This window comes from Lygodium microphyllum, chromosome 17, assembly GCF_053477565.2.
Source record: "Lygodium microphyllum isolate KBCC chromosome 17, Lygodium_microphyllum_v1.1.10, whole genome shotgun sequence".
Lineage (NCBI taxonomy): Eukaryota > Viridiplantae > Streptophyta > Polypodiopsida > Schizaeales > Lygodiaceae > Lygodium > Lygodium microphyllum.
In genome coordinates, this window is record NC_141151.1 from 61433650 (window position 1) to 61460788 (window position 27139).

Below are 27139 nucleotides of genomic sequence, written 5' to 3' on the forward strand. Positions count from 1 at the left end.
CTGTAAAAACTCTCGTCTCTTAATTCATTATATGCTAATTTAAGTTTTACCTATTTGCTCTACTAAACTGTCACTTTGCTGCCCACTTTTTCAAGGAGCTATATTTGTACATTGTCAAATCTATACAATTTTGATATAGGCATTTCTTTCAATTTCAAATACACTATTTGTATGCAATGGAAAGTAGCTATTTCAAAGTAATGAAAGTTTTGGAATGCTCTCTACACCTACCACATGGGCTAGGTGGCAAGTCTAGTGTTTCTTTGCATACTAGAGTTGTATAGATATAGATGCACAATATGTCTAGGGCAAGATTCTATGATTAGTTGCGATTTCTGCACCCAATATGATCCATATCTTTGACAACCCTTGAGCTTGCAATGTCTCTTCATGGCCCATCTAGTGTCTAAGTATCTTGCATACTTCATGGTCATTCACTCATGTCACTTGTCCAAAGCAAATGGCTATAACAATTTTAAAGCCAAATACAAGGTGGAGCCAATCATCACTTTAGAAATAATTATAGAAGTCCATGCTATCTAGGGAAAATCTTGAAGTAGCTATATTAGCCAAAAAAAGTAACTTGCTTCATCAAGTTATTGGTATACTCGTGTAATATTCAAAGAGAGCCTATGTTCCAAAAAAGTGTTAATTGATAGTCTCAAACTCCACCTTCTCAAGCTACATTTATGTATTATTCCCATCCTCCCAATTTATGGGACTACATTGAATTAGTTGAAGCATTGTCCAACCTTTTAAAGAAATCTAGGGATGTTAATTCAAACAGACAGCTGAAAAGGGGTTATTACTTTGGTGGCAAGCAACACGCAGTTTTTTTTTTTTCACAGAGAGAATCTTTTTTTCATAGTACTTCAATACAGTCCTTTTCAACATGTATCATAAGCTCCTATCCATAACTATATTTTTCACAACTAGCCTTTTTCTTAGCAACACCCTTTCCATTTCTTTTGAGAAACGCAAGAATTTCAAAAGAGGCCCCAAAGGTGTTTGAAGTCACACACCCAGATGCTCAAACCACTGCAGCTATACATCCTCTTCAACACATCCATTGCACTTGGCAAATGCCTTGTCATCAATGAGTCTGTGCAAGATGCCACAATAAAGATTATTAGGTTTGTTAGCCTACACATTCCTACACATTGATTATAACGTTAAAAGGATTATAAGGTTTGTTGCCCACATGTTGTCAGCCTTTTACTGCCACCTTAATGATATAATGTTTGTTAGCCTGCACATTGACTTTAAGGTCTGTTAGCCTACACATTGACACGTTGACTTGTCTAATGAATGAAAAGCAACTCCCTCTTGCAGCCTACACATTGATTATACACATTGACACATTGATTTGTCTAATGAATGAAAAGCAACTCTCTCTTGCAGAATTAGGGAAAACAGTTGTAAACTAGCATATGACAACATTGGGAAGCTTTGCTTTTCACTTGTACTTAAAAAAGACTGGCACCAGCTCATCACCTATGATTAAAAAAGACTTCACAAAATGCATTTGACATACCAACTCATAACACAATATTAAAATGCAGCAATATAACTCCAGTGAATACATGTAATTAAGCTACTAACTCATCACTTTAGAAGCCAAAAAAAAGCTATGCAAGCAATTGACTTGTCTACTGAATGAAAAGCAACTCCCTCTTGCAGCCTACACATTGATTATACACATTGACACATTGATTTGTCTAATGAATGAAAAGTAACTTCCTGTTGCAGAATTAGGGAAAACAGTCGTAAAACTAGCATATGACAACATTGGGAAGCTTTGTTTTTCACTTGTACTTAAAAAAGACTGGCACCAGCTCATCACCTATGATTAAAAAAGACTCCACAACATGCATTTGACATGCCAACTCATAACACAATATTAAAATGCAGCAATATAACTCCAGTGAATACATGTAATTAAGCTACTAACTCATCACTTTAGAAGCCAAAAAAAAGCTATGCAAGCAATTGACTTGTCTACTGAATGAAAAGCAACTCCCTCTTGCAGCCTACACATTGATTATACACATTGACACATTGATTTGTCTAATGAATGAAAAGCAACTTCCTGTTGCAGAATTAGGGAAAACAGTCGTAAAACTAGCATATGACAACATTGGGAAGCTTTGTTTTTCACTTGTACTTAAAAAGGACTGGCACCAGCTCATCACCTATGATTAAAAAAGACTCCACAACATGCATTTGACATACCAACTCATAACACAATATTAAAATGCAGCAATATAACTCCAGTGAATACATGTAATTAAGCTACTAACTCATCACTTTAGAAGCCAAAAAAAGCTATGCAATCAAGGTCTAAAAGACAACAGCAAAGAGTACTGTAATGCTTCATTTTCTGCACATAGACCTCCCATTGAAGAAACCACTGAAAATATTGACCTGAGGTCAATCTACAAACAGCTTTCAAATATACTCATTAGTAATCCAAAGCATCTTAAATCTTGAAAGATCTGACTAGAACTTGTGCATCATGAAGATCTTCCAGGTGACCGGGATTCTCCACGCAGTGACCTAAATGAAGCAAGGTAAAATTAAGTCAGCATGTGAACACAATTTTAGCAATCGACAGGGCCAACAAAAGTTAAAGTTTTGAGTTAAACCAAAGACATTTTTGGGTCATTTATTAATGCATGAATGTCCCTTTGCATTGCAAGTTTTTTTTTTGGTGGTTTTTTTTTGGGGGCAAGGGACTGAACTTTGTCATTCCCATTACATCAGCTTGGGAGTGCGCTCCCTAATTGCTCTTGCTTATGCCCACCTGCTTTTCCTTCCTGATAGCATAACGACCTACCTATTTCAGATTTCTGCAGTTGGGGAGTGCTCGCCAATTGGTATTGGTGCTGAAGCAAAAGAGTAGAGCATACTTGCTGAACTGAAACAATGAGAATGAAATGTACAAGATAGGTCTAAGATAGACCTGAGTCTAATTCAACTTGAGTTAACTAACTCTAACTCTAACTCTAAAGAGTGGTGATACAACTTATAACTTCACACGAAGAACTGAAAAAGAACTAAAGACTAAAGCGTTGGGCACTTCCCATAGAACTAGCAAATTCTAAAACCCCCCCTGCAAAACCCCCCCTGCAATGCCAATGTGGTAAAGTACAAGAATGATCATTCACCAAAGGGTAGCAAGTTTAAGGACTTGAAAAAAGCCTCAAACTTCTCATGAGGTAGTGCCTTAGTAAAAATGTCTACAACATTTTCTTGTGTAGGAATATACATCAAGCTGATCTCTCTTGCATAGCATCTATCTCTAACATGATGGTAATACACCTCAATAAGTTTCGTACGAGCATGAAACACAAGATTTCGTGCCACTGCAATAGCACTCTGACTGTCAAAAAGAATGGGTATAGGACCCTCTAATGGTAAATGTAGATCAGCCAACAATCTACGCAACTATACACATTCCACTGTTGCCGTGAAGGCTACCATGTACTCAACCTCACAGGTCGAGGTAGCCACTATAGGTTGTTTCTTGCTTAGCCATGAAATGCATGAATGGCCCAAAAAGAAACAGTGTCCACTAGTAGACTGCCTAGTGTCTGCAACACCAGCCCAATCACTGTAAGCCTATAATTGCAAGTCCCCCCCCCCCAAAGAAAATACTGATGCATGTGACTCAGTATCTTGCAAGTATCTGAAGATCCGCTTAACAACTTGCCAATGTATAGTCTGTGGGCTACATGTGAAGAAAACTGCTAGGGTTTGCCTTGAGGACACATAGAGTGTACGATCACAATAGAAACACAAAGAGACAAACATAGACACGGAGGGCAAAACTCAAACCCTAAATACAAAACTCAAAACTCAAACCTTAAACGCAAAACTTCAAAACTTAAACACAGAAACTCAAACACAAACAAAAGAAGGGAGAGAGAGAACACAACTCTGAAGTGAATGAATGTTGTAAATGAATGTAAGAGTATACAATGTGCTCAAGGGCAGAGCAATGTCAGAGTGTGACGTCCACCGAAGACGGATCCCAAGTCTGTGACTACCAGTCGGAGTGTAGGAGTGCTGAATAGTGAATGGCAGCAAGCTGGTCACCAAAACGCAACAGTCTGGAGGCTGAAAACTGGTAAACGCAGCAGTGTACTGCCAATCGAAAGCTAGATAATGTGCACAGTCTGCTGTAAACAACATGCCGAAACAATGTCTGATATGGCTGGCAATGATTGGATGATCAGATCGCAGTAGATGATGATGTTGCCAACAGCTGACATCAGCATGGATGAAGGTGCCAACAACAAGAGCAAACACGGATGGAGTGGCAACAATCTAGAGGGTTGGACAAACACGTGGGAGGAGGCTAATGGCTGAAATCTGCACGTGGAGTAACAAACCTGCACATACGGAATAAGGCTGAATGGGAGCAGCTTGTCTATTTATAGATGTGGCACCCCAAAAATCAAGGTTTCCAATGAACTCTCTTGAACCGCTTCCCGTTTTAGGGTTTCCATTGAACTCTCTTGAACCGCTCCCCGTTTTAGGGTTTTTACTTTAAAAGAGCACTTTTTAGTGTGTTTTGGGGCTGTTTAAGAGGCTAATCAACAAGTAATGCATATTTTAGCTCAACACTATACATATACCTACTCATCTGAGATACTACATACTAAATGTCAGGGCGTGTGTCGCAGCGATAAATAAGACTTGCTGTAAATTGCAACATTAGACATCTCTTTACCATCATGCATAGACAACTTTAAGCCTAGCTCCATAGGAGTACATATAGGTTTCCAATCTTGCATATTAAACCTATGTAACAACTTATCTACATATTGTGACTGTGACATGATGATACCATGCTGATTTTGGGTGAATTGAATCCCCAAATAATAGTGTAGACAGCCCATATCTAACATAGCAAATACATGTTTTAATTCAACCTTGAAATCTACAATTTTACTTCTGAAGCTCCACGAAGCAACATGTCATCTACATAAAGAATGATACTCAACAAGTCCCCACCTTCATTCTTAATGTATAGAGTGGGAGCAATCGGACTGCTTTTGAACCCTTTGTTGGCGAAATATGCATCAATTGTAAAGTACCATGGACAAGGAGCTTGTTTGAGACCATAAAGAGCTTTGTGTAGCTTGCATACCATGTGCTCTTCCCCCTTAACCACAAACCCTAGAGGTTGTGACACATAAACATCCTCATGCAAATCCCCATTCAAGAATATTATCTTAATGTCCAACTAATATACCTTCCAACCATGATTTGTAGCCATAGCAATTACACATCTCATCGTACTCATACGAGATGTAGGAGCAAAAGCCTCTTCATAATCTATGCCCTTATCTGTGCATAGCCTTTTGCTACCAACCGTGCTTTGTACCTATCAATGGTACCATTAGCCTTGCGTTTGAGTATTAAAATACATTTTGTGCCAATGGCCTTCTTGCCAAGTGGTAAATCCACAAGATCCCATGCAAAGTTAGTGGCAATAGAGTCTAACTCATCCTGCATAGCCTACGTCCAATGTACATCTTGCTGAGCTTCGTAAAACGTTCTTTGTGTGTGGGTCATACAAGTGATAGCCCTTGCTTTCCAAACTATAGCCAGTAAATATGCATTTTACAGCCTTATCAAGCTTCCCACAAAGCTCTTTCAAAACATGTAGATAGGCTATGCAACCAAACACCCAAAAGTAGTTGACCTTGGGTTTCTTGCCATGACAAATTCAAAAAGAGAGATCATCTTTAGTGCCTTAGTGGGTGCACGATTGAACACATGATTTGCACACTGAAGGCCTTCTAACCAAAAGTTATGAGACAACCCCTTGCTTTTGAGCATACGACTAGTCATTTCCATAATAGTGTGATTCTTACTTTCAGCAACACCATTCTACTAAGGAGTCATTCTAACACTGGCTTGATACGTAATGCCATGATCAAGCAAATATGTTCTCAAAAGCACAAGACATGTACTCCCCTCTCTATCCATGTGAAGTGTTTGCACTTTCAAGCCGCTTTCAACCTCAAGCTTTGCAACAATATGTTTAAAATGCATAAATACATCAGGTTTTGCTTTTAGCCCATACAGTATGTATATCGAGAGTAGTCATCAATAAATGTAAAAAAGTAAAAACGACCTCCAAGTGCACGTGTTCTCATGGAGCCACAAACAACAGAGTGAATAAGCTACAATTTTTAGAGAGCAAGCACTACACTATCCTTTTTGAAGGAAAATTTGTGCATCTTGCCGAAAATACATCCCTTGCATGCATGAGGAGGTGGAGTCTCCACTAGAGGCAATGCATCTACCACATGACACCTCCGTAAGGGTCATCAAACTCCCAAAACTCATACGTCCATAGCGAGCAAGCCATAGCTCCACATTCCGCAGAGCGGGTGATAGAGTAGTGACTGCCAAAGCATCATGAGACTGTCCACCATAGGTATCCAACAAAAACAAACCCTTTATACAAGGTCCCAAAGAGCCTGAGTGTATAATCCATCTCCCCATCTTTGACAATGCATTTGTCATCCTCAAAGATGACCTAAAAGCCATGCTTCTTAAAAGCAAAGACAGACAACAAGTTTTTTATAGTACCAGGCACAAACAAGACATCTAGAAGCATGAAGTCAGAACCATCTGCAGCAATAATAGTGATTTTCCCAATGCCACAAACATCATAACTGCTATTGTTTGCACATGTAACTCGCTTCCCAACAAGGATTGAATGCAAAGAGAAAAACAAACACTTCCTAGAAGCGATATGCTTTGAAGCTTTGCTGTCAAAATAGCATGTGTGTTGCATTTCAACAACGTTAAATACTAAATCAGCCCATCGAAGAATCATAACTGCAAGTCAAAAATGCATAGTCCTCCACAAAGTTAACTCAAGCATCACTATCAATAGATTTGCTAGGTGATGTCTCTTAAACAACCAAACCGGAGTCCTTTTTCATCTCTTTGGCTAATCTCTTACAGCATTTATCAATATAGTGACCTAGTTTCTTGCAATAATGACATTTCCTCTTCTTTTTAGACTTTTCTATGTCTTGGATAGCCTTATTTGATAGCTGTCTAGCATCACCCTTTTGCTCATTTTTTACATTTTGCTTGAATTTTCCTTTGCCTTTGAACTTTGAAAGCATTGCCACATCTCCTGAACACAATGCAACATTCTTCTAAGCCTATTTCTCTTACAACAAGAGGCCTTCCAACTCCACAAATGTAAGGGGCTGTCACGAACTCCCCCCCCCCAAAAGACAACATCAAAGAGGTATGAAAACCAAGATGCGACTCTAGAAGAGAGTTTAGTGTGATGTTTACCAATTCAACATCTTGAATGATTTTATCCATATTGAGCAGTTGCTCGAGCAAATCCTATAATTGAGTAAGGTGATTTGTCATGCTATCACCTTCATCCATCTTCACATTGGCCAACTCTCTACAGAGATGAGATATTCTAGTCTCATTACGTGCTGCAAATATACGTCAAGTATATCCCAAGCTAATTTTGAGATCTTACAAGACCAAATGTGTGGAATGATCGATCTTTTTAATTACAAGGCAATCAAAGAAAGTGCATGAGCATCTTTTGAGTCCCATCTCCTGTGATCCTTGATAAGAGGGGGAGGAGGGATATCCCACCACCAACCAGTCCTCTTACGTCAAGCTGAGGTGTTTAAGGTGCAGGACCTCCTGGTCACTGCAAATTACCTATAACATAGTCCCACAAGTCCTTTGCTACAAGAAGGTTGCGAACCATAAAACTCCACGAGTAGTTTGAACCATCAAGTTTGTCCTCCTGACTAAGGACACCAAGGATGCTTCTATGATCATTAATCTTGTGACGTGCCATATCATCAATAATGGAAAAACATCTACAGTCAAATATTTCTCTACTGAAGTATAGATTGTACTCCTCAAAGTACCAAACATCCCCTCGAGATTATACAAGTACCAAATTGTGACACAAATACCAAAGTGTGCCCAATTTAACCTAAATCAACACTTAGCCAAGAAATAACAACGCACTGTTGTACCACACATGTCTCTAATGCGTGGCCTCAAAAGTACAAATTACAGCAACAACTGAATACCGATTCTTACCAAAATTTACTGAATTTTACCTAATTTTTTTGCTCAATTTGACTGTAACAGCAATTAAATGTTGCTTCACCTCTTGTTTGCTACCTTGGAATGTGTCCTAAAATTTTAAGAAATTGAAAAAATTTGTACCATATAGCTTGAATTTCTATAGTAATGTCACCTCGAGGTGCATGCCAATAACGAACAACAATTGGAATTTACCTCGTGATGCATGCTGAGCCTCTAGAACAAAAAGTCCCTAATTTCTTGCACCAATGTCAATGAAATTGTATAATGTCAACATTTCCAATGAAGATTCGCATTTAAGATTGCAAATCGAGCAAAAGCCCAATAATTTTTTACAGAAATGTCAAAGAAATTGTGAAATTTTTTCAAATTGGTTATCAATTTGAACTCCGAGAGTAAAAATTGGCAAAAGCCCCAAATTTTGGGCGGCATGAGCTAAGATTAGTAAAGAGATGACCAAAATGGATGGAAATTTCTAGAAATTTTCACCAAAAAAAAAAAAACCAAATCTGAAAATTAGGGTTTTTGCACTTTTAAGGATTTGCAAAAAATCGCAAGCAGTGCTGAGAATATGATGGACATAGGTGAGCAAATAAGGAGCAAAGCTGAAAACAACAGCAACTCCTCCAAAACAGTAACTTTTTGGGTTGCATGCAAGCTACGTACAGGATTGCACGTAGGGCTGCACGCAAGCTAAAAACAGCAACAGCTCATCCTTCTCTTTCTTGGGCAAAGAGCTAGCTAACAACAAAAAGACCTTAGGCGGGGCGGCGCAGGCTGACGGTGGCTGAATTGAATCCACGCGTAGAACCTGCTCTGATACCAAATGTTGGAAAATGACAGCCAACTATGGAGGAAAGAAAAAAGAGACAATGAGAGTGTGTTGAAGCAAAAGAGTAGAGTGTACTTCCTGAACTGAAAGAATGAGAATAAAAGGTACAAGATAGGTCTAAGATAGACCTAGCTCTAACTCAACTAGAGTTAACTAACTCTAACTCTGACTCTAAGAGTGGTGACACAACTCATAACTTTAGTTGTGTTCACACTAAGAACTAAAAAGAACTAAAGACAAAAACATTGGGCACTACCCATAGAATTGGCAAATTCTAACACAGCCTCTTCTATTTGATATAGCATGATCCTTGAGAAGAAAAATGGAATGAATACCTCGGAAGGGTGTGTGGAATCCTATTGGATGAAAATGACATTTTCGAACACTTAGTCAACTTCGAACAAATTGTTCAAAAACTTCACCAATCAAGTATTTTCAAACTTTGATACATTGTAAAAGTTGGGCATAATGAGCTTTTCTTGCTACATCCAAAGGATTGATATCCATCCATGCTTTTATGAGAGCAGCCAACAAACACCCAATTTTGGCATAACAGCTAGAAAAAGTATCTACAGCTAACAAAGCTAGATGGGGATCACCTTGGCATCCTATAAAGCAAACACCAAGTTATATGTCTTGAGGCAACATATAGAAAGTGCAATTTACAGCCATTAAGGATCGCTGAGATGGGGATTGAATGGAGCTCAAATGGGCTAAATAGGACTGAAAAAATGCTGACAATCAGCTGAAATGGGCCGAAAATCTGGCTGAGATGCAAGGATGAGCGACAAGAATGGGTGGAATGAGTAGGATGGAGAAGTTTTGCCCTATCAAAGTTGAGAAGCAAGCATGTCCTACATCTTTGTGATAGGCACCCATAGCATTGGCCATTGAGTGTCACTATGCTTTAATCATCCCAAAAGTTAGGACGCCCTTGCAATGTGCGTGTGTTCATAGCACTTTCGGGTTCAAGCGGCTAATTTCTATAAAAGAGACACATTGCTTGTTTGTGTGCATTACTCTTTTGGCATTGAGACCTTCAGAGGATAATATAAGGTTTGCTTGCATTATCTTGCAACTCACTCATTTGGACTTGAGGCCCACAAAGGCTCTACCTACATAACTGTATTGGAGTGGGCTTGTCATATCGATGCCAAACTCTTATCATAGAGGCTTGGCTAACTCACTCATTTGAACCTCAAACCCTCAAAGGCTCTACCTACATAATTGCACTAGTGTGGACTGGTCATATCAAATGTCAAACTCTCATCTAGAGGCTTGGCTTGTCGACCCCAACCTCTGTTGCAAGCCTCTATTAGCTCTACAACTAGGAGATGAGTATCATGTCCATTTCCTTATTATTCTTTATGCACAATTCATGACGATGATCTCCATGGAAGGGTACTATCCCTAAAGATTGTGTTCACTTTCAAACATACTAAACACTTTGTGTGTGTGTGTGTATGTGTGTGTGTTGCAAGTGCACAAGCTGAAGAATAGGAGTGATATGAAAGTAATATTGATAGGGCCACAATATATAGGCTAAGGAGTGCACCTGAACATGACCTTATTTCAGGTGAAGTGGTGTAAAAGGTATTTGCACCTAAACACACACAATAATGTGTGTTCACACCTAAAGGTAAATAATAACTAACCCACCCCCCCTTCAAGTCATGGGTTATTAAGCTAAAAAAGGTGCATTTTACATGAAACCTTCATTACCTCATTGAACAACCCCAAAACTCAAATTCACTCTATATCAAAGTCCCATAAGAAAACTTCCCATTTTTATGATTGGTTCCCCATCTATAAATAGAGAGACTGCTAGATTACTTATATGATGTATCCTTGCATCCAATCGATCCCAATCTATCCCTAGTTCAAGAAAACTTCCCATTTTTATGATTGGTTCCCCATCTATAAATAGAGAGAGTGCTAGATTACTTATATGATGTATCCTTGCATCCAATCGATCCCAATCTATCCCTAATTCATCCTTACATGCCTACCAGCTCCTCCTCCTCTTGCCACCCACTCATTTCTCATCATCTCCAATTGCTTCCTTGAACATCCAAAGGCTGCTCACCTTTGCATTTAGTTCCAACTGCTATCATCATCACTCCAACCCCCTTAACCGAATGATGCATCCCCTATTCGAGTGTTCCTAGTTGTTGACCTAATCATTCCAACCTCCTAGATTGCTGTACTTCCGTCTCCATGCGCTTGCATTGCTGCTATGTGTAGTTTGGAGCACTTTTCAGCATCGGCCTCATCAGTGTTTGCTTCTACAAAGCATGTAATTCTTGTGTTTTCAACACTTTTCTTTGTCAACCTCTACTCCAAGAGGTGGTGACTACATTGAAGATCTGTCTATGGTCGACAATACACAGACACCTCCCTCAGCTTGCTCCTTCAAGAGCCACTAGCTGTTGGTCAACTATCTCCTTGAGCATTCTTTACATTTCATTCATTAGTTTTTGCATGTCTCCATTTCTATGGTTTTGCATTTTTGGGTTAGTGTTTGAGCTCATTATATTCCAATCGTGCTCTCACTCACTGTGTCTTCTTTTTTCAACCCTACCATATCTCTGTTAGCAGAGTATTTGTCAGCTCATGTGTGAGTCTGAGCTTGATCTGGGCTGGGCATTTTTATTAGGTATTTTAGGTATTTTTCTGGTGTGGCATTTTATGCCATTGGGGCATTTTATGCACCAGTCGGCCAGCATTAAATGCTGTCCGACCAGCATTATTGCTCCCCACTTTTTTAGCCTATTTATACTCAGTGGCTCCTCCTCAGTCAGTCACTTCATCTTCACAATCTGCAGACTCTGTGGAGAGAGGAGCCAGTGCCAGTGCCCACGCAGCCAGTGACTCGCTGTTGTATGCGACTGTCTCGTGTTCAGATATATGGATTCCATTTCCCGTGCATACATCTGAGTTCTCATCTGTATCGTGTTCTTTTCTTTTCTCTTTTTGTCTTGTGTTTCAGCAGTTTATTTCAGCACATGTTTATGCTTTCACCGCTGCTCCACTTCTGACATGGTATCAGTTTTCAGGATGTGTGTTTCTGCTGTGTTTTCTTGCTGATTTCAGGACTGTTTTTACCCCTGCTGATCCGACGACTGCTGTCGCAGCCAGGCGACCTGTTTTAGGGCTGTTTTCAGCCTGCGTTTTTTGCAGTTTTGCCATCGCCTGCTGCCTCCGCACCCTCTGCTGCCTGCGTTTTTCATCTGCAGCTGCTGGCGACAGTTTTCTACCTGCTTTTCTCTAGTTTAACGCCTGCGTTTTGCTGATTCAGCATCTCTCGTGGCTGGGTGACTGTTACTTCAGGCCGTTTTCTCTGTTTTTGGCAGTTTTTGACTGATTTTTTGACTTTCTGCAGCAGATTTTGTCTTCTATTGATCAGATTTTGGGTTATATTGCATGTGAACTCTCATTTTCTGCAGTCTGTGCTTGTGTTTTGGCTGTGTTTCCTCTCTAAATTCCATCTCTTCTCTACTTCTCTTCTTATCCTCTCCTTATGGCTCCTCCATGCACTTCCACTGATGATAAGTTACATGGACCTGATTATCTCACATGGAGTGCTGTCATGAAAGCTTGGTTTGTACAGAAGCGGTTATGGTACATCGTCTGTGGAGCTACTCCTCGTCCTCTCCATCCTTTTCCTCTTCCTGAAGACTTTGATGAGGACAACCATGAGACATCCTTGAGATTACAGGGGCGGCTTCCAGCACATTATGGAGGTGAGGCTTATGTAGCTTCAGAGAGGGGTAACGGGAAGGCGAAGTCGAAGGCCCAATGTTACCACTGTGGCAAGAAGGGACATTTGCGGAAGGACTGCAAGAAGTTAGCGGCTTCCAGGAAGGAGCAGAAGACGAAGCGGGATGCTGACTCTACTGATGAGTCCTCTCCTTTGTCAAACTCCGATTCCGATCCTCCGACCAAGGTGAAGTCCAAGGCGCGGAAGGGATCCTCTTCTTTGGATCGCGGGAAGGGCTTGGTGGCCCCTTCCTCGGCTGCTTTCTAGTGGTGGTGATGAGGTCATCCCTCACGACTCTCCTGTGCTAGAGAGGGAGTGTGAGCGGGTGTTCAGATGGGGCAGCCGCGCCTCATCTATACTTTTATACAGGTGCACAGGTTCCAAAGAGGGACGTCCCTGACGCATCGACTTCAGTCTGGCGGAATCAAATCCTGGAACTGGGATTGACATCCAGGTTCATGATGAGCTGGTCATCTGACAGAGAGCGAGAGGCTTTTGTCTGGAGCTCACATGAGGGGACACTTTGGCGGTCTGGCCAAAGGCGGCGAATCCATGGTCACCTATGTTCAGCAGCATTTTTGACAGGATGGTCTTGTATGCTACTGCGAGATATTGGTGATGGACACAGAGACATACTATGATCTTCTCTATTTTCAAGTGTTTGGTACGATCGACATCGACATCGGGTTCTCTCCAAGGCACCTTGGTGGTGGCTTGATCACCCACTGCTTGGGTATCCATGGTTCTACTTGGTGGTTCTATGTTGTATAGTTTATGATCCCTTTTCATTGTACTATTGTATTATATCAGATCACTCATGATCTAAGAGAGGGTGTTAGCAAAGTATTTGTCAGCTCATGTGTGAGTCTGAGCTTGATCTGGGCTGGGCATTTTTATTAGGTATTTTAGGTATTTTTCTGGTGTGGCATTTTATGCCATTGGGGCATTTTATGCACCAGTCGGCCAGCATTAAATGTTGTCCGACCAGCATTATTGCTCCCCACTTTTTTAGCCTATTTATACTCAGTGGCTCCTCCTCAGTCAGTCACTTCATCTTCACCATCTGCAGACTCTGTGGAGAGAGGAGCCAGTGCCAGTGCCCACGCAGCCAGTGACTCACTATTGTATGCGACTGTCTCGTGTTCAGATATATGGATTCCATTTCCCGTGCATACATCTGAGTTCTCATCTGTATCGTGTTCTTTTCTTTTCTCTTTTTGTCTTGTGTTTCAGCAGTTTATTTCAGCACATGTTTATGCTTTCACCGCTGCTCCACTTCTGACAATCTCCACATGGGTGACTAAACCAATGACATGAAACATGGGAGAATATTACCTCAATAAAGGCAGTGTCTGGTCCTACACAATAGATTCTAATAAGAGATTATACAAAGAACGAAGATTTTTGTAACTCGAGCATAGCATGGTCTATCAATCAACTCAAATACATAAATAGAACATAATTTAGAGGTGCATATGCATGGCTCAAAGGCATTGTGCGCATGACCAAGGGCGTGATTAAGAGGGATATGTGCATGTCTCAGAGATTGGTCAAAAGCTAGCATGGCTCAAAGCCATAATACATGTGATCAAGGGACAAAGATGAGAGTACGGCTCTTGAGCTCGGCACAAAGGCCATGGAAAAGTATTTACAAAACCCCCCAAAAGAGAGAACTTCAAGAATCGCACAAAAAAGAAGTACAACTCATTTTAGATTAAAATCTGGGCAAAGGACCCAACACAACTATGTCACAAGTGATTGAAAGGTCTTAGCACATACATATGCATGGCCAATATCTAATTTCAATTAAATTTACATTTAAAATTTATTTTTCTTTTTTATTTTTCTCTAATAATAGTTTTTTAATCTCTTGCAAAATCTACGACAACTTATAAGATAGAAATCTCTCCTCAACATCAATGTCACCCCTTGCTACAATGTTGCCAAGCACTTGATGCTTGGCAAGCCATTTTGTGTCTGCTACCAAGGCGAGGCACTCTTTTTTTTTCCATAAAAATAATCTTTTAATATCTTGCAAAATCTATGAGGAGATAGAAATCCCCTTGGATATCGATGTCATCACTTGTCGCAATGTCGCCAAGCAATGGATGCTTGGCAAGCCATTTTACACCTAATATCAAAGGTGAGACACTCCAACAATCTTCAATGCTTCATTGACTGCCTTAATATAATAACATGGCATTCCAATGTAAAAAGCCCCAAAATGCACTAAAGAAATTTTGAGAAATTTTGACAAGAATCGAAAGCCCAATTCTTTTATTAGACCATGTGAATTACCCCTAAAGAAAAACTTAATCAAGGTTTAATTAACCAAATTTTATTAGACCACGTGCATTGCCCCTAAAGAGAAACTTAATCATCAAGGTTTAATTAAAAACCCTAAAAAGCCTCATCTATCGATTATGCTCTGATACAACCATTAGGTGAGGACCTCACAAAAGATGAGCACTATCGAAGGCAAATGGAGCTTTGGGGGGGGGGGGGGGGGGGGGGGCGCGGGCGGGCGAGAGAGTCTTGCAAGTACACAAGCTAAAGCTGAATAATAGATTAAATGATATGAAAGTACAATTGAGGCCTCAATATATAGATGAGGTGTGTAGCTAAACCTTTGACTAAGAATATACCCACATGCGGATCGCCTAAATCCATTGTCTCCTTACTTTATAATACCTTAGCTCTAGACCAGCTCATCGTTGAGCCATACTCTCCACACACAAGTACTTTTTTTTTTTTAAATGGTGCTGAACATCAAGCTGCCATAATGAGTAGGAAACATGTTTGTCTCAAGAAATTTCACTTCAACAACATTTAATTGGGCAAAAGAAAGAAAGAAATATTTTTGTCTCATATGGTAATAGGAAGGCTTTGCAATTCATGTTGTGCATAGAAGACTCTTACAAGTACCCAAGTGGGAAGCATACCTTTACTTATATAGCATCTCCACTTAGACTAAGATGGACCCTAGTAAAGTGTAATCTAAGAGTGCATACTCTCTTTGCTGCTTTACCAAAGTCAGTTATTCATGCACCCTTCCATTGACTGATCAATCATGTTGTGTCTAAACTTGTGGATCATTTGTCTAGCAATACTAACACCAAGGAGGCTGAAGCACACCACCAAGCTGCCAATGGCCTGTTAGAAGCAGAACCATTGTGGCATCCCACAAGAGAGGGCCCTGATAGCAGCAGGAGAGGACAAGGGTACGCTAGCAGTAGCCCCCTCTTGGAAAGGACAAGGCTACAATGTACATGAGGATATTGTTTTCAACCTCACAATTGCAAGTGTGTGCTATAAGCTGGGTGCCAAGAGTTTCAGAATTGGGAAAAAGGAAATGCATTTCAAAGTCATGACAATCATCTCAGTCTTAATCCAAACATCAAAACGGAAATTTAGGTTACATTTAAATGGCTGGCCCTGTGCGCCTGTGTCTCACGTGAATGTTTGTGTCTGGGTCTGTGTCTTTGTGCCTCTGTGTGTGTGTGTGTGTGTGTGTGTGTGTGTTAGAAGCTACTACTTTAGCCTTTATTAGATGCTTACTTGCCAAATGCACACATTACACTCAAAATGTTAGAGTTACAAGTTACTATCACCTCCACAGTTATGCCCATGTCTGTGTGACTCCATTCACCCTCTCTCACTAAATGGCTGTAATGAAGAGAAACAGGCCGCAGACATGTGCCTGCAAATGTGTGCTATGACTTCCAATAAGCAGACTCCCCAAGATGAGGCAAGGTTTCCTCAACAAGCAAAAAACTACTGCAATCTTGTGTGCCAAAGACAATTTGAGCTAGGCATACCTATAACTAAGCTGTTCCATAAACAGCAACGCTTACAATGACACCAACATCAAGGATATACCACCAGAAGATCGACTTGCAAAACTAAGTGGAATTCATACCTTAAATTATGGAAAGTTTTCTAGTTAACTTTCTGCAGTTGTCCAGATTACAAAGTGGGCATTTTAATTTTTTATGGAAGAATAAGGCAAACCAGAGAAATTGAATGAACAAAGTCCAAATAAAAATTTAGGATACAAATAAATGATCATCCTAGCTCGTTCTTGTACAAATGAACAGAATTCCAAATGAATACTCAAGATACAAGCCAATCATCATTCTAGTTCGTTCTTGTACTTATTCATACCTTTCTTCAGGAGTCAGACTAGAGTATGTTTTCTCCACTGGATCTGGTGAGTCCCTTGAACGTCGAGCAGAAGAAGGAACTTTTCGTCTTGGACCAGGAGAAGGGGACTGAGGAGATCTCGAATCTCTCCAGGACTTTGATCGGGACCTGGAATTCTTTCGAGGGGATCTGGAGTACCTTTTGGGTGGAGGAGAATGAGAAACCGATCTGTAAAGTAGCATTCAGCCAATCATGACACAAAATCATTGGAACTTAGGGACTAGGTTACATCCACGTGGTTAAATGTATCAATATGGAAAAGAAATGCACATCCTTCTGCAGATGAGCTATATTAAAAACCAAACGCCCAGCATCAAGCCAAAAGCCAAAAGACACAAAATCAATACAACAGCAACTGAAGAATTTCCGAATTTCCTTGGTAAGGGTTCAATCTCAGACAAAAGATTTGAGAAACAAAAGGCTGCATTAGTTTAACAACAAATGCATATGGGTGCATGCATAATGCATCACAGGTGAGTAAATAAGAACCAACAAAATGATTAATGAATCGATCTGAAAGTCTAAACAGCACCTATGTTAAGTTTACACCTGACTGTAGCATAGATAGTACCATTGCATTACATGACAGCAAGCATGCCTACTAAAAGACAGAAAGCTGTCAGTGACTTAAGCTACCAATGCCTGATTATACATACCGTGGATCCCTGTGTCGTCGATCTGGAGACACTGCTTGCCCATCATTAGGCTGGGGAGATTCTGATTGCATGCGAACATCATCTGAATTCATCCTCCCATCTCTTGGAGCTGGAGAATAAGACCTGTCACCAGGTGAACGACCCCTTCCTTTCCTATGAGAATCAGGTGACCTTGACAACCTTCCTCTACCTCTGGCAGGAGGAGATGCAGATTCATATCTCTCTCGCCGATATTCAGACCTGCACAAAGGGATATTATGAGAAGGTAATCACCTCAGTCTCATTTGCCCGAATCTACTAGGTTGACTCTGCCAAACTGCTGTTGAGGATAATGATTTTTCTCTGAAATTGCCGCAAGCCTAGGCTCCTTCAGAAAATCTATCTAGCTAGCTTATGAATACCGCTTGCTTAGGAAGAATCATCAGCATATTATGGCAAATCTGCTTTCACCTTACAAGCTCAACCACCAATGCTTCCAAGAACTGTAGGAAGCCTGAACTCTTCTGTTCTTAGACTGAGTGCCTTATTCCTATGTCTATTGCATTATTTATTCCAAACGTGAGCAAGAAGTTGAAGAACAACACAAGGTAGCAGTAAACATCACAAGTACTTGCAGACCCAATGCAAATTTCTAAGTTCTGGTACTACTAGTCTACATATTTGTGACCACAAGTTTGAACCACTTTGCAGTCTTGCCAAAAATCAAAATAGGCCACAAAGTTCATGATACATTCAATATAATGAGCTGTATGACAAGACCATGCATCCTAGATGATAGAACCTATAAGCAATACTAAATATGCAACAAGATGTATAGCAGAAATCTACCTTGCATAGCGACCACTTCTTGGAGAAGGTGATCGATAGCGTGGAGAACGAGATGGTGAATAGCCTGCAGAGAAAAATAAACATACACACTAGAGTATGAACCACAACAAATATAGACAGTAAGGTCAAAAGTTTCAAGGTTGAATAATTACCCTGATAAGGCGAGTGCCTCCGTCCTCCATAACTCATGCGCCCTCTACATGGAAATTGAGATGTTAATCAAAACACTTTTAGACATTATTGGCAAGACAGCTATCGAACACAACGGTAAAAACCTTGATCTTTCTTTCATTCTCATTTCCTCTGGCCTCTTCCTATTTTCTTCAGCAAACACTACAGTGATCTCCCGACCATTAAAGAATTGGCGATCCATATAACGCTTTGCTTCAGCGGCATGAAGAGGATCCAAGTACTGCACAAAACCAAAGCCGCGTGGCTCCCTGCAAGTCATAACAATATTAGTAAATCTGATGTTAATATACCTCTAGAAATAAAGACACATCCTAGAAAGCTTTACAGAAAGAAGAAATTGTTCTGAGTTAAAAGTTGACTGAGATGAAAGACTGCCTGATTGAGTGAAACACGGGGCCCTCCTCTGAATTAAGCTAACTCTCAACTATCATACCGCCCTTACCTAGCCCACAAAGGAGTACGGCACGTACATACCAGGCAAGCCTCATAATACTTCCCATCACAGAGGTATTTTTGGTTCAGATGTATAGAACAAGCCAAGCGACGGTTGCTAACCTTGCTGTGAAGTCACTATCAGCGCCACTTCAATTACAAGAAAAGGACTTCAATTTCTTCACTTCAGTTGAAGGAATGAACCAGTTGAATTCAACTTTGCTCCATTTTAAAACTTCTCTTTAACCTTCCACCACTTCAGTTGGCAACGAGCTATCTTTCCCTCAACTCCACACTTTTTCTTTGATTACCACTTCAACAGCCTTGAAAAACCCACAAAGTTAGGAAAAAAGAAGCACGAAAGAGCCAGCTAAGAAGCGCGGGCCTATTTCTGTCTACCTCTGATGAGGGAAGACAAAGCCAATCTAAGAAGACACAGCAAACTGGAGGGTACAAAAGAACACCAATGCACACAACACTTACTAACATTTTAACACAGCCCCAAGCTATAGCAGACTTGGCTCGATCCTAATGGTACAGAAACTCTAGACGGCAAAGTTATGATGATCATTGTCTGGGCCACAACTTCAAGCCGAATGCACCAGTTCTGATCTTCTCTGGGTCACAACTTTATCTTGCATGCACCAACCAATGTTCTTTACAAATCAAGAGGCTTTTCTTTGGGCCACAACTCTATGCTGAATGCACCAATGGTCTTTAAGTTACATGACTGATCTTTTAGAGAAGCAGGCCTCAACTGTCTTTCGCACGTCTGCAATGGTGAAGATGTACATTAAAGACAAATTTCAAGTTCTACTAAGCTACCAGAAAAGCCTTACCCGGTATAATAATCTTTAGGAAGGTACACGTCTCTGATGCGTCCAAATCGTTCAAAGGGAATACGAAGATCCTCTGGTCTGCAGCAAAAAAGGGAACCATTTGAGATGTTAAGCTCGTTCAAGGTGAAACAGACAATCAAGATATTGAAGGTGTACAATCCAAATCATACAGTAACCACCCAATGCTTGTATTGAAACTGATAACAATTGTGTAGTTTTAATATATCAAAGGGCCATGGTCACAACTTCAACCTGCTATTCTTTGGAATATTGCGAACCAAAAGGCCAGAGGGAGCATCCCTGCGCCCTCCATAACGTCCTCTTGGAGGGCTTCGACCGCGACCACCATAACCCCTTCTTGGGGGAGGACTGTAACTGGGACTGCGCCGCCTCATGCCTCTGAGAAACATACTGAATTAGATACAGACAATTTACTTGTGACCATGAACATCACATAATTTTGAGAGAGAAGAAAACTGACTAAGTCATCATACATATCGCATGAACATGAGAACAGCACGTATTTTGCAAAACAGAAGCACCAAGTCAGTGTAAGACTCATCAGAATTGTCTATAACTATCCATAGCCTGGTAAAGCATGCATTGGTGCATTTTCTATCTGAATTGTTGAATAGACTCTAGAGGAACCTTGTAGACGATAATCACAACACAACTGTTAATGCTCCCTCCTCCAGCTGTCTAATTTCCATGCTGTCTCATGTTAGTTGAGGTATTATTTCAAATAATCACCTGCCTCTATCACCACCCCACAAAAATTCTTTTCAAGTCACTACAACAATATTTGAGTCATCACAACAACTGTGTACACAATTTGGGGACACACATTTTACTTCATGTCTCTCTCATATGCCTTGCAGCTACGTAACATCACTCCTTTCCAATTTATTTGGATGCCACAAAATTTTATCTTTTGTCACATAAATGTAAGGACTCCAAGGTAGGGCAGCGACATCCAACAGGCTAGCACCAGACTGGACAACTGAGATGCACCATCAGGCAGCAAAGTAGCACCTCCCCCAATTGGGAGTAAAGTCCTCTAAGGGGTATGGGCAGCAAGAAGTTGGTGGAGAAGGGAGAACAATCAGAGAAGAAAAGTGATGTCTAGAGTGAGAGTCATCAAAGTGTAACGGATGGATGACCACAACAGGTCATGTCCCGTTATGGAGGATTTTTGGGCATGTCCTACAAAATTAACTAAGTTCCTTCTAAACAAAACAATTCTTTTAGAGCTGCATAAATGGAGGAAAAAAACACTCAACACTAGTTGGGATCCAAAAAAGAAGGAAGAGGTGGAAGCACCTACGATAGTACTTTCTGTTAGCAATCTAGACAGTTCATGTGTGAGTCTAAGCTACGCTGGGCATGGCTAGGTATTTTAGGCATTTTTCAATGGTCGTTATGATGTGTAAGCGTTATTTTTGGCCGATCAGCATTAAATGCTGACCGACCTGCGGCTATTTTGGGCATTGTTTTGTCCTTTATATACTGGGCTCCCTCCTCAATCAGTCATATCATCACCATGGGTTCTGTTGGAGAGGGAGAGCCGGTGTCAATGCTTATGAGTCAGTGACTCACTGTAGTAGTACATGTCATTATCGGTATATAGATTCCATTTCCCGGGTATTCTTTTGAGCTCTCTTCTTTGCGGCGTTCTTTTGTCTCTATCTCCTGTCCTTGTGTTCAGCAGTTTATTACGGCCTCTGTTTATGCTTCCATTTCTGCATCCACTTCTAAAATGGTATCAGATTTGAAGATCAGGGTTCCTATTGCTGTTTTCTACTGTTTCAGGCCTGAGTCTTGACTTTTCTGCTGCTGATTGAACCTTTTCTTGACTGCTGCAACTGATTTTACCACCTAGGTGACTATCTTCTGATGATTTTTGGCCTGTTTCCATCAGTGTTTTTCAGACTGCGATCTGCATTTTCAGTTCGAATTGTGCATCTGGGGCAGAAACTTGAGGCGGAGTTTCCATCCATCGTATGGACACCATGTGCTACACATTGTCTAGATCTTCTTATGAAAGATATAGGCAAGTTGGAGCAGGTGGCAAGGATTGTCAACCATGTTTGCACAATCGTTGGCTTTGTCAACTCCAAGGTCCAAGTTCTTGCGATTTATCGCTCATACTCGGACTTGGAGTTGAAGAAACCCTCAAAGATGTTGGAGCTTAGCTGGGAATGTGCAGCAGTTCGAGGAGTGAGAGTGATAGTGAGCAAGAGAGAGACAGTGACTGTACCATTAGATTTTAGTATACCAACAATGTGTTGGTACACAAAGAATAAAATGTATTTATACTTAGGGCATATAAGGGTGCATTCACATGTACAACTGAATAGTGTGTGTGCACTATACACGGAGATCAAACGGGCCTTTATCCCAACAACCTCCCGCTTAAAGGTCTGAAGTGAATCTCTAACCAACTCCCACTAGTCGTATGCAATGCTCAAGCTGAGTTTTGCTTAGACTTTTAGTGAGAACATCTGTAGGGTTGTCCTGTGTTTTGATCTTGGTCAATGTAATTAGACCATCTTCCAAAATCTGTCTGATAAAGTGATATCACACATCTATATGCTTTGTGCGTGAATGATACATGGCATTCTTAGCCAGACACAGCACTCTTACTATCACATCCCAAAACTACAGTACCCATAGACATGCCGAGATCCTTTGCTAGTCTACTCAACCATATAGCTTCCCTAGAAGCTTCAGTAGCTGATATGTATTCAGCTTCAGTAGTACCCAGTGCGACGATGTTCTACAACCTGAAACACCAAGAAACAGCCCCACCAGCAACTGTAAAGACATACCCGCTGGTGGACCTACAAGTATCCAAGTCACCTGCCATGTCTACATCACAATAACCCTGCAAACTAAGTGCACCCTGCCCATAGCAAATACACTTTCTTTGTGTACCCTTTAGGTGTCGAAGAATACACTTGACAGCCTCCCAATGTGTTTTGCCAAGATTTGACGTAAACCTACCAACAACTTGTTAGCAGATATTAGTCAGCTCATGGTGTGAGTTTGTGTTAGAGGCTGGGCATTTTATCCAGTATTTTATGGCACATTTTAGTGGCCATTTATGATGTATTATTTAGCATTTGTTGCTGGCCGACCAGCATTAAATGCTGGCCGACCTGCATTTTATGCTCCCCACGATTGTGGCTATTTATAGGGCTCCTCCTCCACAGTCTGTGGTGCTTCAGCCATCAGTGGAGATCCTTCTGGGAGAGAGGAGCTGGTGCTGAGGAGCCCACGCAGCCAGTGACTCACGGTTGTATGCTGCTGTCTCGTGTTCGATATGGATTCCATTTCCCGAGCATACATCTGAGTTCTCATCTGTCTACTGTGTTCATTCTTTCTTCTGTCTTGTGTTTCAGCATTTATTTCAGCATATTCTTTACGCTTCCATTGCTGCACCACTTCTGACATGGTATCAGATTTCAGGCTGCAACCTATTTGTGCTGTGTTTTCTTGCTGATTTCAGGATTTACACCCTTCTTGCTGATCAGCCACTTGTCCTTCCTGCTGGCGACTGTTGATTTGCTGCTGGCGACAATGTTTCAGCATTTGCGTTTTGCGTTTTTCTGGACAGATTTGCGTTTACTGCTGTTCCACTCTTTGCTGCCCGTGTTTCCTTCATCAAACTGCTTGCAACAATCTTTAGCCCCTGTTTCTTCAGTTTGCAGCCTGCGTTTTGCTGTTTACAGCACTATTTTTGCCTGTTTTTCTGATTATTCAGGCCGTTTTTGCTGTTTATGGCAGTTTTAACCTGATTTTTTCACTTTGTGCAGCAGCTTTTGGCTTATTTTGGCCAGCCTTTGGGTTATATTGCATGTGAACTCACTATTTTTGGTGTTTTTGGTTGCGTTTTGGCTGTGCTCACTCTCCCAACGACCCTCTTTTCTTCTACTTCTCTTCTTATCCTCTCCATATGGCTCCTCCGTGCACTTTCTACAAGCTCCCCCTGGAGTTTGATGAAGTGGCCAATGCTTTGCGGGCGCAGACATCATCGTCTCCTGTCAGTTTTACACATATGACCTCGATGCTTCTTGAGCATGAGGCATCCTTGAGATTACAGGGGCGGCTTCCGGCACATTATGGAGGTGAGGCTTATGTAGCTTCAGAGAGGGGTGACGGGAAGAAGAAGTCGAAGGCCCAATGTTACCATTGTGGCAAGAAGGGACATTTGCAGAAGGACTGCAAGAAGTTAGCGGCTTCCAGGAAGAAGGAGCAGAAGACGAAGCGGGATGCTGACTCTACCGATGAGTCCTCTCCTTCATCAGACTCCGACTCCGATCCTCCGACCAAGGAGAAGTCCAAGGCGCGGAAGGGATCCTCTTCTTCGGATCGCGGGAAGGGCTTGGTTGCCCCTTTCTCGACTGCTTTCTAGTGGTGGTGATGCGGTCATCCCTCACGACTCCTCGATGCCAGAGAGGGAGTGTGAGCGGGTGTTGGTGGGGCTGCAGTGCCTCATCTATATTTTGATACAGGTGCACAGGTTCCAGAGAGGGACGTCCCTGACGCATCGACGGTATCTGGCAGTGAAATTCTAGAGACAGGAGTTGATTTCTGGGTCCATGATGAGCTGTTCTTCTTGACAAAGAGCGAGAGGTTTTCGTCTGGAGCTCACATGAGGGGACACTTTGGTGGTCTGGCCAAAGGCGGGGAATCCATGGTCACATGTTCAGAGACATGTTTGGCAGATTGGCTTTGTATGTCCTGAGTGACATAGGTGACATTACACAGAGAGCTGCTATGAGTCTTCTCTATTTTCAGGTGTTGTTGGTATGATCGACATCGACATCAAATACTCTCCGAGGCATCTTGGTGGTGGGCTGGCCACTCACGGCTTGGACATCCATGGTCCTTCTGGTGTTTCTTTGTTGTGTAGTTTATGATTCTCCATCATTGTACTATTTCATTGTATCCGATCACCCATGATCTGAGAGAGGGTGTTAGCAGATATTAGTCAGCTCATGGTGTGAGTCTGTGTTAGAGGCTGGGCATTTTATGCAGTATTTTATGGCACATTTTAGTGGCCATTTATGATGTATTATTTAGCATTTGTTGCTGGCCGACCTGCATTTTATGCTCCCCACGATTGTGGCTATTTATAGGGCTCCTCCTCCACAATCTGTGGTGCTTCAGCCATCAGTGGAGATCCTTCTGGGAGAGAGGAGCTGGTGCTGAGGAGCCCACGCAGCCAGTGACTCACCGTTGTATGCTGCTGTCTCGTGTTCGATATGGATTCCATTTCCCGAGCATTACATCTGAGTTCTCATCTGTCTACTGTGTTCATTCTTTCTTCTGTCTTGTGTTTCAGCATTTATTTCAGTATATTCTTTACGCTTCCATTGCTGCACCACTTCTGACACAACTCCCACTGCATGAGCAATGTCTAGATGAGTAGCAACCATAGCATACATAAGAGAGCCACAAGCTGATCCATAAGGGACTCCCTTCATAGCATTTGCTTCCACGTCATCTTTTGGCATGTTGACTTTACTAAGCTTAAGATAAGGAGATAAGGATACCCCAAAAGGCTTAGCTTCGGCCATGTTAAATCTGTCAAGTACCTCTTCAATGTATTTTTCCTAAGATAAAAAAAAGCAATTTCTGCATTCTATCTCTACGAATCCTCATGCCCAAAATATGCTCTGCATTCCCCAAATCTTTCATGGAGAAAGCTGATTTTTGAGAGCATCCAAGCTAGTCTTTCTTTTCCAAGCTAGCAACATATCATCCACACACAAAACAAGTATGATGGGACTGCCATCTGTATCCTTTTTCATGTACAAACAATGATCTGCATGGCTGCGTGTAAACCCATGAGATAGCATAAAAGTGTCAAACTTTTTGTACCATTGCCGTGGTACTTGCTTCAGCCCATACACGATGCATTTTAGTTTACACACCATCTACTCTTTTCCAAGAACTACAAAGCCCTCCGACTGTTTCATGTAAATTTCTTCACCAATGTCACCGTGCAAAGGCTATTTTTACATCCATTTGGTACAGCTCCAATACAGTAGTGAGAGCAAAAAGCACAAGTAGTGTGGTCATCTTCACAACCGGTGAAAAGACCTCTTGGAAGTCAATCCCTTCCTTCTGTGCATATCCTTTAGCAACCAATCTTGCCTTGTACTTGGGTTTCCCATCAACTGTCTTTACTTTGTAAACCCATTTGTTTGGAAGAGGCTTCCTTCCTTTGGGCAATGACACAAGATTCCAAGTATCATTAGCATACAGAGATTTAATCTCTTCCAGCATAGCTAGCTCCCACTTACTGCTAAATTGGCATGACTTGGCCTCTTTGTATGTAAGAGGTTCAATCACCCTCATCTCTAAGTATCACATAATGCAAGGAGGGGTCAAACCTGTATGGTTGCTTTCTTACGCGTGTAGACCTACGTAGTCAATGATCAACATTTTCACGAATTGTGTCTACATCTAAAGGTATCTTATTTTCAGCATTTATTGGCTGTTGTAAGCCATTTTCAGCATGTTGTTCAAGCTTACCAATAGATACTAATCTCTTTTTAATGCCAGACACATTTGATATCTTTTAACACAAGCTCTTGCCCATTGTCTAAAGACAAGTGTACAGTCCCAATCCTATCAATGCAGCAAGCATGGTTATTTCCAAGATACACCTTTCCATAACTGCTTGCATTGAACATAGCAAAACACTCCAAGTAAGGAGTTACATGGAAAGAGGCACCAAAGTCTACAATCCAAGTCTGAGTGATACCATCATCAACTAACAAAAGAGCATCAATCACATATCATGCATGTAACATACAAGGGCATCATAATCAACTGCACATAATAAATCAACCTCTGTATCCGAAAGCTCCTCTATGACCACATTGGAGGCCACATTGGCCTTTTCCTTGCCTTTGGCTGCCTCAAATACATTTGTCTTATTCTCCTTTTTGTCACCTATATTCTTCTTCCTTTCTTGTTCCTTCTTGTAATATCTGCAATCAGGCTTCTTGCGGCCCTTCCGACCATAGCGATAACAAGTAATGTCACTCTTTTCCTTTCCTTTGCTTTTGCTTTTGTTTCTCTATCCTACATTTGCATTTTTCTTTTCAGCCCTGTCTCTTACATTATAAGCTGAGAACTAGGCAATGTCATGATCAAAATGATCGCCCTCAACTTATCATCAAAGTCCAAATTCGCATCCTTGAGCTGATTTAAAATGCCTGTAAATGCACTCAAGTGCTCAGCTGTAGGCTTTGACTCA

At 41.3% G+C, this 27139-nt stretch overlaps 1 protein-coding gene across 2 annotated transcripts in view; it reads right to left on the minus strand.

Moving 5' to 3' along the window:
* Positions 1 to 2306: 2306 nt before the first annotated feature.
* LOC148021951 (serine/arginine-rich SC35-like splicing factor SCL30A) overlaps positions 2307 to 27139 on the minus strand; it is a 39247-nt gene continuing 14414 nt past the window's right edge. For both annotated transcript variants that reach the window (XM_087697481.1, XM_087697482.1), the window contains 8 exons: positions 20119 to 20265; positions 19867 to 19944; positions 18679 to 18843; positions 18556 to 18599; positions 18404 to 18467; positions 17576 to 17815; positions 16881 to 17087; positions 2307 to 2556 (listed from right to left, as the gene is read on the minus strand). In XM_087697481.1, the coding sequence (XP_087553607.1) occupies positions 2514 to 2556; positions 16881 to 17087; positions 17576 to 17815; positions 18404 to 18467; positions 18556 to 18599; positions 18679 to 18843; positions 19867 to 19944; positions 20119 to 20261 (984 nt within the window). In that variant the 5' untranslated portion in view covers positions 20262 to 20265 and the 3' untranslated portion in view covers positions 2307 to 2513. The remainder of the gene's footprint in view (positions 2557 to 16880; positions 17088 to 17575; positions 17816 to 18403; positions 18468 to 18555; positions 18600 to 18678; positions 18844 to 19866; positions 19945 to 20118; positions 20266 to 27139) is intronic.